Raw genomic sequence first — 17,500 nt, 5'->3', positions numbered from 1 at the left:
GAGAAATTATTATCGGGGAATTTCTTTTTCGGTGTTCTTTCAGCTTTTTGTTTCCTTGTCGGTAAAAAAACAAAAATAATATATTTTCCGCCTGGAATGGAGACGGTCAAAGCTCCAGAGGAGGCGGCTCGTTGAGCCGGCAGCCGGCCAGTTTTGAGAAGGCTGTAATAATAATAATAATAATAATGCACCAAGCTGGTGCTCAGAAAAGGGAAAGTTCAACGACAGATGGAATCAAGCTGCCCGATGGCAGAGAAATTAAGAGTCTAGAAAAAGGAGAAAGCCACAAGTATCTCAGGGTACTAGAATCGGATGTTGTACAGTGTGAAGAGATGAAAAAGAAATTAACCAAGGAATATTTTCGACGTGTAAGAAAGCTTCCGCAATCTAAAATCGACGGAGGGAATACAATATGTGGTATCAATACATGGGCCGTCTCTGTGGTACGTTATTCAGCGAGCTTTATCAACTGGACCAGAGATGAGCTAAGAGTACTAGATGGAGGAACCAGGAAGCATCTAAACATGTATGGTGCCCTTCACTCCCGAGATAGTGTTGCAAGACTATACAATTTTATACCTAGAAACAACAGTGGACGAGGGTTAACCTCGGTGGAGGACTGTGTAGATCAATCTGTGATTGGGGTCTCCAGTTACATTGCGCAAAGGAATGAGATGCAGCTCACAGCAGCCCGGGGATACATGTATTCTAAGAGCCCCCAGGAAACAAGCAAAGATTTCAGGAAGAGAAGATACAAATAACTGATGAACGAGGTAAAAGAAAAACAGTTGCACAGACAATTCTTTAGAGAGACGGAAGGAGTAGCAAATGACAAGATTTGGCGTTGGCTGGAGAAGTGTCACCTAAAGAAAAGTACTGAGGGACTTAGTATGGCTGCACAGAGCCTGTCTCTCCGAACAAATGCTACGAAAGCGAAGAAAGACAAGACCCAGAAGGATTCATTGTGCAGATTACGCAAGAAAAGAGATGAGACCGTAAATCACATACTAAGTGAATCAGTCCAAAGCTGGTTCAGACGGAATACAAGCGCCGTCATGACAACGTGGCCAAAGGTATCCATTGAGACCTTTGTAAGCACTATGGAGTTGACTGTGGAGATAAGTGGTAGGAGCACTCCCCAGAACCAGTGGGGGAAAACACGAATGTAAAGATTCTGTGGGATTTCACTATCCAGACGGACAAGAAGATGACCCACAACAGACCCGACATTGTAGTTGTTGAGAAGCCCAAAAAGATGTGCCACATTATTGACGTAGCCTACCTGGGTGATCGCAGAATCGCTCTGAAGGAGAACGAAAAAGTCAACAAATATCGGGATCAAACCCTCTGGCAATTGCTGCTTGCACCAGAACCCCTAGCAGAATGTTGCTGCAATAGTTGTAAAAAAAAAAAATAAATAATAACAATAATAATAATAATAATAATAATTATGATGATGATTATGATTATGATGATGATGATTATGATTATGATGATGATGATTTTGATGATGATGATGATGATGATTATTATTATGATGATTATTATGATTATGATTATGATTATGATTATGATTATGATTATGATTATTATTATTATGATTATTATACGACAATATCGCCAGGTTGGTCCACTGGACGCTCCACAGTAAGCATGACTTGAGCAGAAGTGAGAAATGGTATGATCACCAACCGGATTGTGTGGTGGAAAACGAAAGATGTAAGATACTGTGTGATATGAACATACAGTGTGACCATGTTATCAAGGCCAAAAGACATCGTTGTTGTCGAAAAGGAGAGTAACATGGCAATTATTGTGGATATTACTTCACCGCTGGAGCACAGAGTGTATGAAAAGGAGGGTGAAAAGATTGATAAGTACCAAGATTTGAAAAGGGAGTTTGGAAAACTATGGGGAATCAGAAAGCAAGAAGTGGTACCGGTAGTTGTTGGTGCACTCGTAGCAGTAAGGACAAGCTAGGTTGCATACATTGCTTGATAAGCTGGGGATTACTATTACCCCTTTCAGATAGAGCATACCTTTTAGCTCCTCAAGAGTCTCCTTGGTGTTATCATCATCCTTTTTCCACTGCTTTAGTAATTCTCGATAGTGCTCTTCAAAATCAGGATCCATGGACTCGGTCTTCAATTGGCTGATCGCACTGGCATGATTTGTTCCAGATCCAAGGGCAAGAAGTGCATTACTTATATCCTCCCATAACATATTGAATGTTACATCATCAATAGAAGCTTGCTTGGCGTGAACGTAGACACCATTTCTGTAATATTTTATTCTGGCTATGTTTGCCTCAGTACTGTTATCATGTGAGGGAGGAAGCTTGTCCCAGCTTCCAGTACTGGCAGGAGGACTGAAACTGCATATATTTCTCAGCAGTACCATCAGAAGTGTAATATCAAAGCTGGCTGATGACACAGATGAAGGAACAGTTAGGTACAGCTTTCCCCACTGTGTGGGATTCAAAATTCTTTTCTTTCTCAGCGACTGCAATGTGGGGTGAGTTGCTGACAAAGTCTTGTGAAGAGTAGCTGGAGGATGTATTGTGTCAAAGGTTTCTCTCAGGACCTGGGTTCCCATATCCACCAGAATACGGCACAGACGAGCATAGTTTGTCGTCTCCTTAGAGTTGGCTAATAGAGCTGGACCAGATGCCATATCCCAAACTGTTGGCTAAATAAACACGGGAAAAATGAGTGTGGTTTATTGGTCATCAAACCCATAAAAAAAACATCAGCAATGTAATGGAATTTGGTAAGTGCAGCACCCACTGGGTGCAACTGGGAGGGCGTGGCAAGAAAAGAGGAGGCACACAGAAAGTGTCACTGTTTATTAAGCCAAATTGAATTCCCTTTGACACTGACAAAACCAATTTTTGTTACGATTTTCCGAAACCCTCAGTCAAATGATAACATCACTATGAATGTTGTACGGGTAATATTTAGGGGTCTTGATAATTTAATAATAATTATAATTTAATTTTAATCATTTCTATCTCGCTGGCTACATTAAAATATGATCGGCGTGTTACAATCAATTGAAAAAATAAAAACTCTCTACATATATACAAATATTAAAAAGCCTAAGTAAAATTACAATATTTAAAAAAAAATAAAAATATTAAAAAGCCGTGGTAAAATTACAATAATTATTGATATATAAACAGGAAAACAACAGAATATATCTATTCATACAAAGTCCTTATAGGCTTGTCGAAATAAAAAAGTCTTTAACTGCACCTTAAAGGAGTCCACTGATGTTACTTTCCTTAATGACTAAGGAAGCGAGTTCCATAATTTCGGGGCAGCAGCACAGAAGGACTCCCAATCCCCTAGTGTTGTCTTTGTGGGCACTCTAGGATGAGCTAACAATAGCTCGCTATTTGACCTTAGAGAATAGCTGGATTCTGCTTTAATAGTTATAAGGTCGCTGATATATTTCGCTGCCATACCATTAATTGCCTTATACAGTATGTAATCACTAAAACTTTGAAAATAATTCTATAATGCACAGGAAGCCAATGAAGTTCAAAAAGCACAATTGAGATAGGTTCAAAGTGCGATACATTACAAATAAGGCGCATGGTAGTATTTTGAAGACGTTGTAAATGTTGAACAGGTTGATATAGGTAAATGTAGATAACATCTGAATTTTAGGACGGTTCTATTAACTGAAACACCAGGAAGTCTAACATAATATTATATGTTACTGTCAATCTGACATTCTTCCTTATATTGGTCTCATCCAAAATGATGTCAGCCAATCAAAACATGTTATTGGTGAACTACATGTAAATCAGTAATGCATACATGTACTTTACAATTGTTATTGCTGCCGCAGTGAGTGAGCCTAAAGCGAACGAATGAGGCAGCTCTCTAATCGGAAGAACACATTTTTCTTTGAAACGCAAGGGATTGTGGTCAAAGGCGCGAGGAATTGTGGTTATGAGCTGAGAAATTACATGTAACGTGCGTGTTAGGATCGACAGAAACTTGCAGCCACCGCTTTTCATTCAGTGTGCAGTAAAGCGATTGCTGTTGAAGAAAGGGTCTGTAAAACGTCACTTTTCGAAGGAACCTTTTGATGTTTGCAGTGAGAGTTTTCAAAGACTACAAGTAATTAGAACATCCTTCAATTATTCCTGAATGATGCTGTTTCTGCAATTACGGAGCAGGCCAGAATCATCAACATATTTTTCACTTATACCCAGAATAATTTATGACCAATTTTTTGTTTACTGTGCAAAATCATTGCATAAGCTGCGTTCGTGACTGATTTCATATCGACAACTTTAATTAACCTGTGTGTAGCTTAACGCTATTCTGATACAACTCAACTTAATCTTAATCCTTCATAGATTTATCGAGCTGAATTATTTTCTGTGTGTTGCTTTCACGGCACTTTGCATAACTAGCGGAAGTGGAACTTAATCTTCCTTCATAGATTTATCGAGCTGAATTATTTTCTGTGTGTTGCTTTCACGGCACTTTGCATAACCAGCGGAAGTGGAAGTTACAACAGAATTCTCAAGTTTTTTATGATGTTCAGTTCCTTTAAAAGTTCTTTGCAAGAGCAAAGGGAGACAAAAACATTTCTTCTCTACCAAAAGGTACGTTAAATGATGTTGTTATTGCTGTGGTCGGATACTGGGCAGTAATTGACATTTGTAGAAACGGAAATGAAGGTAAAAATGCAAAGTTTGTTTTCATCATACTACAAACTAAATTTATTGTTCGAGGGTCAAATTTCTTAGCTCTTGCGGAGAAGGAAGGAGAATTATAGCAGTTTCAACTGAAGTGGCCGGATTCTGGGCAACAAACTGCATGGTGTCAAGAAAGGCAACCACATGGGTCTCTCATCCATAATTATATCATATAATATCATCATAATTATCATAATCTTTATATACCCTTGGATTTTTTGAGTAGCTTGGTGAAGCTAATATCACCGAGCATTTGCCCTCCCAACTATGATACATCACAGATGACAGACCACAACACCAGGAACTATATGTCCTACACTTTGCGACAAGTGTGTGGGTTCTTAAAATACGTTCCACAGGATTATGAACATTGAAGGGTTGTGTAAAATCTCCATTTAATTCCATGCACGTCTACTTAAACATCTCCCTTCCCCTCGGCAGCATTTCTACCATTAAGGTGGATGCATCCTTGTCATTCGAACACCTTCGCGATGTTGAGAAGAATGACAAGGATGCATCCAAGCCAGTCGCTCGCCATTTTAATCTGCCTACCCACTCCAAAAAACACATGGCTATCTGCGGCCTTTCCCTACATCTAGGTACGACGGAAAGCCGCAAGAATCTGGAACAAAAATTCATCTTTCAAATCGGCACCCTTAATCCTCACGGTATTAACGAACGCTTTTCATTTAACTAATATATTCCTATTTTTCACGTTGCCATGTTACCACCAATAGCGTAGCTCCTACTCTACTATAAAAACTACACGTAACCCATAATCCCTCGATTCGCTCTGACAAAGGGCTAACGCTCGAAACGTCAGCTTTTAGAATCTCTGTACGGTGGCCAATTTACATTATCAACTCCGTTGATAAAACCAAATTTTTGTATACTACATGTACTTCCCCACCGACGCAGCACGCAGCCCTTCGTCAGAGCGAATCGCGAATTGGATTCGCCCTGACGAAGGGCTAACGCTCGGAACGTCAGCTTTTAGAATCTCTGTACGGTGGGCAATTTACATTATCAACTCTGTTGATAAAACCAAATTTCATTCAGAAATCGACAGTAGAATGGTTAAAGAAGCAGTCCAGTCTTTAAAAGCAGAGAATGAAAAGCTAAAGAAAAGAGTTCAAGATGTCTTTGATAAGTTGAGGCAATTGTAAGAGGTTTTCAAGGCAAAGCAAGCTGACAGCCATGTTGAAAGTACAGTGAAGATGCCAAGGAAATGAAGTCTGTCAAATTTCTTAGCAAGGAGTATGACGAAATTTTCGAAAGCAAGCTGGGGACAACCTGAGCGCTATTGAGAAAACATTAAGCAAAACAATTGGCATAATTGCTGTAAGACATTTCGTACCCCTAGGTACTTTACATCACATATACATCCATCACCAGGTTGTAGAGAAAAGAGCAATTTCCATGGCCAGTCCCACCCTCCAAGATGGTGGTATAGGTACGTCGATGACAGCCACGTTTGTCTGCCAAAGGAGTATGTGCAGGAGTTCCATGCCCACCTCAACTCTATTAACCCACACATACAATTTACTAGTGAGGTTGAAAGCGACAACGGTCTCTCCTTTTTAGACACCATAACAGTTAGAGCAAACAGACGCATACAGGTCAATGTGCACCGAAAGCCGACACACACTGATAAATATCTTGATTTCTACTCTTATCGTCCAACTCAACACAAAAGATCTGTAGTTAATACACTCCTTGATAGAGCAGAGAAAATCCCATCAACAAATAGAGGGAAACGCAAAGAAAAGCAACACGTTATCAAAGTCTTGATGAACAACAACTATCCCTTGCAATTTATCAAGAAATGTGACTCCGCACAAAAAGCCAGGCATCGCGACTCCAACACTAACAAGTGTCACTGCAAATGAAGTAACAACACCATTTGTTGTCCTATCCTACGTGAAAGGCGTAACACAAAGAGTGTCGAGAGTGCTACGCAACAACGGAGTCAAAGTTGGTTTTAAACTACTCAGCACTTTACGCACAATCTTTTCAAGACCAAACAACAAACCAACCTTGTTTCAGTGTCGATGTATTGCACAATACAAAGTAAACTGCCTTGATTGCGATTTCGCATATTATGGCCAAACGGATAGAGCTCTTGCCACAAGGCTTAGTGAACATAGAAGAGCTGTCCATGTTTGAAATGGCAATTCTAAAATTGCGCAACACGCAAACCAGTTTGGCCATAATATGGACTTTGACCACGCCACTACATGTAGAGTTGACAAGGCAGTTGACTATCACAAGAGACTTTTCATGTAGGCTTGGCATTCAAAGAGAGACCAGAATATAGAAATTCCTAACATTTATGTTTCACTTCCATAACATTCTTTGTCTCGCACAGAGATCACGTGCACTCAGGCTTGTAGTCATGCACATACATGTACACTGTACGCAAATTAATTATATTAACCGTTGAAAGAAGCTGTCGCTTTTTTGTCAAATTCAAACCGAGGATGACCGAAGGTTTTTCGGTCGAAAAGTCTTTACCAAGTCAGTGTCCAACATTTCTTATAGTCATGTTATACATCTCACTTTATCCAGCCTTATCTATTGTATGGCAAAGTCGCGTGGAGCTGAGCCGCCAAGAATCATTGAAACAAAATTCTTATCCTCCAAAACCGTGCCCTCCACCTGACGTACTTTGATCAGATGACTACAAAATGCATAAAAACTCCGCTCTACATGTAGCATAACAATACGTTAGCATACTTGATGGTACTGACCTCCTAAAAACTTGTTAAAGGAAAAGTACACTGGGCACCTGCCAGATACGAAAACCCAAAACCCTTTGGGAATGAGGGAACGTATTCTCCAAACCCTATGCAAGTGCCACTCTCCCATGGAGGCTAACCTAGACTGATTCAAATCCCTAACGGTTCACTATTTGTACGACAAATTACCCATAATCCTCACCAGACAACCGGACCCAGTCCACTGGTCCGTGCCCGCAAAATATCCATTTCTGCCAATTTCGCAGGCTACAACTGTCAGAAATAGCATAATCTGATGTGTCCTGGGCATCTAAATGGCAACTGCATCATAACTCCGACATGTGCGAAGTAATAATTATGTACAACACACAAATGAGATCTTTCCCTCCCCATATATTCATTGGATAAGAGGTTTAAAACCAGAAAGTGCGTTAGTATGTCCTCCCAGAAATGTACATGTAGAAGGCCTTGCATTGATTGAAATAAAGGTTGATAGAAATTTAGTAATTTCAAAATTGGTTAGGATTACCCTCTCGCATACACACAGACTCCCACTGACAGTGTGCTCTTGTTTTTCCTCTCTGAGTCTCCTATTATAAACAGCAGAGAGAGAGGATTACCTACAATCATTAAGGGAGTGTCTCTTAACTACAGAAAGACAATGGTTGCTAAGGAATCTTTTTAGTGAAGAGTCCCACAAACACGTTGCATAGATGGTTCTTTGAAGTAACTTTTCAATGGAAATCTGACATACTTCAATCACAAGGTGCATGCACAACTAGTCCCAATGAAAAATAAAATAGAGGCAGTCTTAATTATTTCACCAGATTGGAACCATCCCATCATTTTTTGTAAACTGTAGCATGGAATTTGTATTTCCACAAAAAAATGGAACAGATATTTTAAAAAGTACATCAAAGGAGGGCCTTATGCCATTATAATTTTTTGAGAACTAGTGTTTTTTTTTTATCCATGCTACAGCTAGCTTTTTGTTAGAATCTTTTCATACTGTTGTGTCGAAAATTTGTGAAAACCATAGTTATCTTGCTGAGTCTTTAGGCATTTTCTGTTCTGGTCACTGGTCACTTGGTTTAGCAAATATGGGAGTCAAACCAGACAACGAAATGCTAATTATAATATAATTAGGATAGTATATGCACTCTCATCGGTCAATAGCTGTGTTTAGATGAGAGTATGTAAACACCGCTGTGACATCTCATGAATTTTGATTGGTTAATTGTGTTGTCAGACGTGCGTTTTCATTGGCTGGTCAGAAATATAGGCGTGTATCAACAAAATCTGTTTCAAACTAGAAGTAAAGAAAACCAGCATTTTCCTTCATTTGTCGAATTATTTTTGAGAAATATTTTATAAAAGAAATAGGAGTTTTTTTTCGAATTTACATAGCCTCATCTAAACACAAGGGGGAGTTGGGAGAATGCAAGACAGTTATGCAAACCCTAGGTGCAGTTGAAGGTTTGCGTAACTGTCTTGAATCTCCCAACTTCCCCTTGTGTTTAGATGAGGCTATGTAAACACCGAAAATATCCTCTACTGCTTAAATAGAACATACATTCTGTACTTGGCAATGTGTTATGTAACAAAGAGCTACCAAAAAGAACTGCAACAAAAAAAGGTCTTGTGCACTTTTCTAATGTTAAGAAGAAACCCTGAATCAAATAACCTACATTGTGTATACTTTACTTAAAACTGCAAGCACAATCATTCATGATAATAAATCGAAGCAGAAAGGAACAATACAACAGCAATATCTATCAATTAATATTATTCTATGACGGCACGCTAGATGAGAGTTCGGTTATTATTTGTCTGACGAAATAGACAATGATCACAAGGAAAACTCGCCAAAGATGACTGATTGTCTGCTGTAGGCTTCAATGGCGACGTGGTGTGTGATTGTTGAAATAATAATGCCAGACACTCTGTCAACTCCGAATAGCAAACATTTTCATGCCATCTTCGTTTATACAGCATTTCACAAAAATTAATATGTGATGCAGCAATGCATGCACTAAGAAGGAAAACACTACCTGAAAGCGATTAAACCGTTGCAAATAAGTGTTTTGTTTCTTGCTCTATTTCTCTCGGCTTAACAGTGTTTTTCATGGAAAATTTCTCTTCTAACTTCTCTTTCCTCGTCTTCTTTGAGGCTTTCTTCGCTTAAATTTCTTAAATTTTGTCGCCTTTTCCCTTTGTCTCGTTGCTGATAGTCACTATATTTATTTATATAATTTTGTTTCTTTTCTTGTGATATCCCACCAAAGTGCTTGACCTCAATAACTGCATAGACATCAGTAGTTGCCACAGTAATAATTATATGTCAAACCTTTTTGGATTAAAACTGGCAAAAACTGCAGGAAAAAATATTTTCCAAACCGTTTTCCACGTAAACACGACAAGTGTAGACTGTGAAAAGCTTTACATGCAGTTCCCGAAGCATGGCCGTGTAGCTGTGTCAAGCCACCCAAAGCGCACAATAATTATAATGAAGCCCCATTTTTGTTTAGGCTAACCTGGCTTGAGCCTGTGATCCAATCGAAACCAGTACCTGGTCAGCGGTCAATTTAAAAAACAGCTGATGTTCACGAGATACCTTGTTTTGACAGGCGTCAATTAACCATAACTTTGATGTCCGTAAACTACATGTAGCTTGAGTAGCGGGAGTAGGGCCGTCATGTTGGCCATGTGTACAAATGTATTTTCTCACATTATGGAATGTACGCTATTGTAGCTCGGGTGTTTTGGTATTCACACTTAGGTGTGCATAGTCTCATACAGTACCGCTCAGAAATACGTTAACCAAAATATGCGCACAATACGCGTATATCTATACGCGTATGTGTGTATATCCATACGCGTATGTGCGTATAACAGGCCTTCTGATATTACGCGATGGTGCGATTTCGCACAATCGACCTCAAATCGCATCGGATCGCACAATTCACGAAAAATCGCATAATTCACAAAAGGACGCACAAAATTCATAAAATGAAACATAAATCAAGACGTTTCTTAGAAATTGCTGCATAAATACGCCATTTTTAAGACGATTTATCTTGGAAAAAGGCTAAAAAACCTTTGTCACCTTCTATTTCGTAAACATTCGAAGTTCAAGGCTTCATTTTTCATGTCGGGGACCTGGTACGAGTCTCCTTCTATTGGTGCAACACAAACACGTCCTTAAATACACACCACTGAAATGATCTGAAATGATACAGTTGCCTTCTCTTACAGAGAGATTTTTGAAAAATAAGCGAAATTGTAAGTTTTTCGGCAAAATGTAGTTTCTTTCGTTGAAAACTGATAAAAACTTACTCATGGATAAGTTTGTTGTGAAAACGCTCGCTTTTTCTTCGACGAAGAAGGAAGTTCCCACATTCCGCCCTATCTGACAGCTCACAATCGAGCAAGAAAGTACCTCACAGGTACGCTCCACGCGGACGATGGACTGATGTTTTTCCCATCGTGCAATATTAGGGCCTTTTATACGAGAGAAAATAAGCCGCAGCTTACTCTGGCCACGGTGTACAAAATACGCAAAAGGAACTATTTATACGAATATATATTCCCAGGTCAATATAAGCCGCGGCTTGAAAAAGACGTGAACGTAGCTTTGTACTATTTATACGGGTGGTAACAATCGAGTCTTCTGTAAGCCGCGGCCAGAGAACGCCGCCGCTTATTTTCTCTCGTATAAATGGGTGTATGTCCCTATTGTGATTGACCATCTTCCGAAGTTCGTGGTTGACGAGCACAGCATGTTAGCTGTGTCCTTTCAACTTTTCAACTTTTATTTATCCCAACTAATGTCGATCGAGATACATAATTACTGTTCCTTTGTGTTCAAAATGTCTTTAGGGCAACAAAAAAGTGTTTTTCTTAACCTGCAACCATATAAAACAAGCTTAAAATTGCTGAGAAAAAAATCGCATAATTTACATTATTTATCGCATAATTTACATTATTTATCGCATACTTGGCCTTTCTAATCGCACAATCTCCCCAGAAAAAATCGCATAATTTGCATTTTTTAATCGCACCCTATCAGAAGGCCTGGTATAACCATACGCGTATTCGTGTATACCGATATACGCGTCTGCCTCATTAGCTTGCTTACTGTTTTGCTTATTGTTATAATAAAGAATACATGTAGCTTGACAGCACTAAAATAGTACACGACTACGAACTACATGACAACGCTGTCGCGTACGGAATATGACTAACCCACGCATGGATGTTTATTTCCTCGATAAACAGTTCAGGTTCAGAGTTATTTTGTTCCTCCACACTATTAAAAGAGACAATTAATAATATACAAAAGGCACACCATCAATAAACATGCAATTCTCGGAAAATGTTCGAGTTTACCTCGCCGAATACAACGGAAGTTCTACTCCTATTTGAAAGGTGTTGCATTACCTGTCACGACTTCCTCTTGATGTAGCCGTATGCAAATTTTGATAGATCGTTGTTCGGGCATTCCCTTCTACTTTAATTTGTTTAAAACCAGCCGTATCAAATGATACGATACTAAAGAAATTGTTTGCCATTTATGAGTTGGTCACTTCTCTTCATAAAAAGTTTTTAATTCAACAGAAAGGTAAAATGGAAATGAATTGTTGATTTATCTTTGGATTGGATCAATTTCACACCCGTGAATATTATTTTTCACTCCCAATTTCACCGCGTGAATTTTTACCCTTAATTTTACGACGTGAAAGTTTTCACCGATCATTCACCGCATAAATAGTTTCATGCCAAGAGTCAAAGTGATTACGGTATACGCGTATGTTCGTATAAGTATACGCGTATGTGCGTATAAGCATACGCGTATGTGCGTATACACTGCGTATGCGCAGTTAACGTATATCTGAGCGGTACTGTAGTATGCATGACTATTTGTAGTCAGATATATAGATGTATAGACATTTCTTACAGTTCAAGGTCACTCAACGGCATCTCTCGCTACCTTTCTGTAAAATTTCCTCGGTGATATTTGTACTTGTACGCTAATCAGGCCTTCTGATATTACGCGATGGTGCGATTTCGCACAATCGACCTCAAATCGCATCCGATCGCACAATTCACTAAAAATCGCATAATTCACAAAAGATCGCACAAAGTTCATAAAATGAAACATAAATCAAGGCGTTTCTTAGAAATTCCTGCATAAATACGCCATTTTTAAGATGATTTATCTTGCAAAAAGGCTAAAAACCCTTTGTCACCTTCGATTTCGTAAACATAGTTGAAGGCTTTATTTTTCATGTCGAGGACCTGGTACGAGTCTCCTTCTATTGGTGCAATACAAACACGCCCTTATATACACACCACTGAAATGACACAGTTGCCTTCTTTTGTCAAAAAGTTTTTCGGCAAAATGTAGTTTCTTTCGTTGAAAACTGATAAAAACTTACTCATGGATAAGTTTGTTTTGAAAACGCTCCCTTTTTCTGCGACGAAGAACGAAGTTAACCCATACCGCACGCTCTGACGGCTGACACTCGAGCAAGAAAGCCCCTAACAGGTACGCTCCACGTGGCCGATCGCCTGATGTTTTTCTCGTCATGCAATATTTGGGCCATTTGTACGAGAGAATATAAGCCGCGGCTTACTCTGGCCACGGTGTACAAAATACGCAAAAGGAACTATTTATACGAATATATATTCCCAGGTCAATATAAGCCGCGGCTTGAAAAAGACGTGAACGTAGATTTTGTACCATTTATACGGGGTGAACATTCGAGTTCTTCTGTAAGCCGCGGCCAGAGAAAGCCGCGGCTTATTTTCTCTCGTATAAATGGGGGTATGGCCCTATTGTGATTGACTATCTTCGGAAGTTCGTGGTTGACGAGCACCTTGACCATTTATTTGGCATGTTGGCTGTGTCCTTTCAACTTTTCAACTTTTATTTATCCCAACTAATGTCGATAGAGATACATAATTACTGTTCCTTTGTGTTCAAAATGTCTTTAGGGCAGCAAAAAAGTGTTTTTCTTTACCTGAAACCTTATAAAACAAGCTTAAAATTGCTGAGAAAAAATCGCATAATTTACATTATTTATCGCATAATTGGCCTTTCTAATCGCACAATCTGCCCTGAAAAAATCGCATAATTTGCATTTTGTAATCGCACCCTATCAGAAGGCCTGGCTAATGTGTAATGTAATCAGTGCTGACTTCTAAGGGTGTCAGGATGATGCTTGCTCATCTGAGAAGTACCAATGTATTGATATTGTGCATTTTTTTTAAGTTGACCTATATTTTCTTGTCAGTAGAAAATGTTCAGAATACTTTTCATTGTATAGTTGGTATTTACAGTACAGCTTTGCAGTGTCTGATGTACGCCTTTATATTCTGTAATTTTACTGCCCTTGTATTAATGCATCATATAGCTGGCAATAAACGAGATGCCTATTCCTTATCCTTGCCTGCGTCTGATGATATGCATGTATAATATAACATGTATAATAATAATAATAATAATAATAATAATAATAATAATAATAATAATAACAAACTATCAAAGCTGTTTCTGACTTTGTATTAAGCTAATGGGTTAGTAAAATAAAATCCAAATTGTATCTGTGTGCATTGTGATGCTAGGACTAGTGTGAACACCACTGCCAAGCAAAGAGTTAAACTATAGAACCATAAAGTTGTATCCCTGCTATAGATACAATGAGAAGTGGTTATTTAATAGTAATAGCAGCAGTTTCACTAGCAACCTTTGTGGCTTCCCTAATGGTGTTGTTATTAGAATCCTCCTTACAAGGAGGGATTTCTCTCCACTAACTAAAACATTCACTAGTCAGCAGGTACATGTAGTTTGGGGGCAATGTTGTGTGTGTGGATGGTGAGTTGAGGAAAAATCATAGACAAACTATTTAAACCAACAGTTTATCATCAGTCAATTATTACTGAGAAAATATTAGATCTCAAAATTCCTATTTATTGTTCAGACAAAGGTTTGGTTCGTTGCTTGGAAATAGTTCCTTGAATTGTAAAGGCGTGTTCGATTGACTGTATTCTGGAATATATATAGGAATGTATACATGGAATACTAGTACTGTAGGGGTTGCAAATCCTTCTTTTTTAGAGAGATTCACATTAAAATTGTAAAACACCTTCTAAAATGCTGTATTAAACATATCTCTACTATCCTTGTTCATGTAAAACGCCAAAAGTACAGCTTTGTAATTATTTCTTGATGGTCGTGCCAAGGACTGCTTGCTCATTTTATGAATTTAACCAATGGTTTCCAGAGTCGGGTTTTCTCTAAGCAAGGCGAAAAAAGCCCAAGTTGACAGATATTTTACTTCAATTTATACATCGGTGAAATGTGAAGCATCCAAATGAAATGTAAGGTGTTTTGACGAATGACATTCTCAACGCAACAAACACATAAATACCTTGTTTAGTGTCCACTACTCTGGGCTTCAAATTTGCATTTTTCGAGGTAGAAAGTTTAATCAGTTTCCACAGTGATCAAGAGGGATTGAAAAGGATCTGTTCCTGAGACAAAAAGGAATTCAACATAAGAATCTCATAGCATTGTTTGAGAATTGTTTGTTTGAAGGATGTTCGCACCCAAAATGTTCCCACGTACAGAATTTTTTTTAACTTGCCACGCAGAAAGGTAATGATCTACTTTTGCTAAATGGCAAAAAATGGGGGGTCACCGTTCTCATTTTCAAGATAAGGTGCATTTTTAGAAGCTTGCATTATTTTAAGACGATCTTAGCTTACAACTATCAACAATTAAAAAAAGCAACATTAGTGAAATTTAGATCGGGTAAACACTCGATTCAACATAAAATAACTAAATAAACTTTTGCAGCTGATGTCTCTTTCTGACGTGAAATAGACCTTGAAAAATTAAGCAACAGAAAACGTTTTCCTGTTTGCATAACCTGACATAAACACAAGAGGGGTTGGGAGAATTCGAGACAGTTATGCAAACCCGAGACGAGGTCCAGGGTTTTCATAAGTGTCGAGAATTCTCTCAACCCCTCGAGTGTTTATATCAGGCTACGCAAACACAGGAAAAAAGTTTTCTATTGCTTTTATAAAATATTTCTCAAAGATAATTCAACAAATGAAGAAAAATGCTGGTTTTTTTACTTCTTGATTGAAACAGATTTTCTTGACACACGCCCATATTTCCTACCAACCAATCAAAACCCGCGTCTGACAATACATAACCAATCAAAATTCGTGTGATATCACAGCCGTGTTTCCATACTCTCGTCTAAACACAGCTATTGACCAATGAGAGTGGAGCTACCCACGGGGCTTTGACTGTGAGGTCTGTCCCCAGGGTGGGGATTTTGATCGTACGACATATCCCCAGGGTGGGGAATTTGACACGGCCACTATCTTGGATAATGAAGAGGGCTTCGAAATCAAGCTCGTTTCCGAGGCTTTTCCCTCCCCAAGTGGTGAGGGAAAGGCCCTGGGAACGAGGTTGCCTGAAAATAACTCCGCCATCTTGGAAAATACCCAGAAGGCATTCAAAGGAACTTCCCATATTTGTGAGAGGTAGCTGAACAAAAGGTTAGTGGTACATACATTGCACTCTTGTTGTGTGCAGCAAGGTCTAAAGGGTATTTTTTTGGCCACCTTTACTCGCCCCAGGTTGGGAGCTTTTGATACTTTTGGCCAATTGTGTTGTCCCGGGGGTGGGGAATTGGACTAATTTTTTAAGAAAATGTCGAAATCCCCATCCCCTCGCCCGACCCCTCCCCTCCCCCCCCTCCTGGGGCTTCCTCCAGCTCCAGGCCTCCTGGAGCAGTCAGGGCTCAGTTGGCTAGTGCGCGGCTTTTGGAGCGAGAGGTCCCCGGTTCGATCCTCCGTGACTTAAACGTCTGTTTCGACTTTCCTTTGATCCGTGTAGCTATAGCTTTAAATACCCGTAAAACGGAGCACTGACAAAGGGAGGGGGTAAAGGGCGCACCGTCGGCTTCCATTGATACCAGCCTCGTAGCTGAAGGAACTACCGACGTTAAATAAAGTTACTTTACCTTTACCTAAATTACCTTTAACATTGATCTGTAGGTGAATTAGTCTAAGAACCAAACCTTTGGTCACACGAGAGGACAAAAGGCAAAATATTTGTAACTTCTTACGTACAGATTTTTTTTTGTTTTTTTGTTAACATGGACAAAATCAGCAAAGGAAGTGATCTACGGAAAGAAATATTGGGGTCACCGAGCATTCAAGAGAGTAAAATCGCTGCAAAGTTCTCAAAGCGATGCGATGGTCTATTCGCACTGTCACATCGATCATTGTGTGACATTCCCGAGAAGACCTGGGTCCACAGCTGTCCCATAATGCCACAAGCGACCCTTTGCCCGAGGGAGGATCAAACACTGGCTCGATGCCATGTTCGTTTATCTTCGTGGTGCAATGCATGACGTGTGCGTGACATGCGCAAAAAATGCGCAGTAGCAATGGGCACGAACATGCTTAAATAGCCTGCAAAGGACAAAACACGTCTCTGCTGTTATTGGCGTTTTAACGATAAACGATGTTTTGTGATTCTCACTTAATATCATACGGATAGAATACATGGCCTTATTGCGTTCGAACAGACTTGAAACTCATTCTGCCAAAACTTAAAATCACTCTAATGGTTAACTCTGCTAATACACCCACAACTTTTGGTCCGGGAAAAGTCACGAGATCAATTAGAAAAACAGGAAGTTGTACTTTCCTTCCCAGTCGTCACGCATTACGTGAGTTAAATCTGTAAGCACCTAAAAATTAGTCAATACTCCGTGGTATAAGGGAAAAGTACATTAAAAAGAAAAACTAAGAGGCAACGCTTGATAACTAGATAATAATGCCGGTTGGCGTGACAAAGTTGGTATGACATGTAAAAGTTATTAAGGATATATAACCTTAATAAACAACAAACATTTGCATTCAGTCTGTAAGTTTTAGAATACCACGTCCGAAATATTTTGAAATGTTCATCAAACTTCTATAGATCTTGAAATCCCGTTAGGCAATTCTCTCTGAA

At 39.2% G+C, this 17,500-nt stretch overlaps 1 protein-coding gene across 6 annotated transcripts in view; it reads right to left on the bottom strand.

The window, feature by feature from the left end:
- Positions 1 to 17,500, bottom strand: part of LOC138013501 (NLR family CARD domain-containing protein 3-like) — a 53,698-nt gene that overhangs the window by 35,810 nt on the left and 388 nt on the right. For 3 of the 6 annotated variants that reach the window (XM_068860584.1, XM_068860586.1, XM_068860587.1), the window contains exons 2-4: positions 14,889 to 14,991; positions 7,985 to 8,045; positions 2,040 to 2,688 (exon numbers count right to left, since the gene is read on the bottom strand). In XM_068860584.1, coding sequence (XP_068716685.1) covers positions 2,040 to 2,673 — 634 coding nt within the window. In that variant the 5' untranslated portion in view covers positions 2,674 to 2,688; positions 7,985 to 8,045; positions 14,889 to 14,991. Of the gene's footprint in view, positions 1 to 1,282; positions 1,350 to 2,039; positions 2,689 to 7,984; positions 8,046 to 14,888; positions 14,992 to 17,500 lie in introns of those variants that run through there. The other 3 variants (XM_068860585.1, XM_068860588.1, XM_068860590.1) reach the window with 2 other exon arrangements.

Source organism: Montipora capricornis, chromosome 8, assembly GCF_036669925.1.
Source record: "Montipora capricornis isolate CH-2021 chromosome 8, ASM3666992v2, whole genome shotgun sequence".
Lineage (NCBI taxonomy): Eukaryota > Metazoa > Cnidaria > Anthozoa > Scleractinia > Acroporidae > Montipora > Montipora capricornis.
Note: the sequence above shows the minus strand (reverse complement) of the source record. Positions and strands in the feature narration are given on the sequence as shown.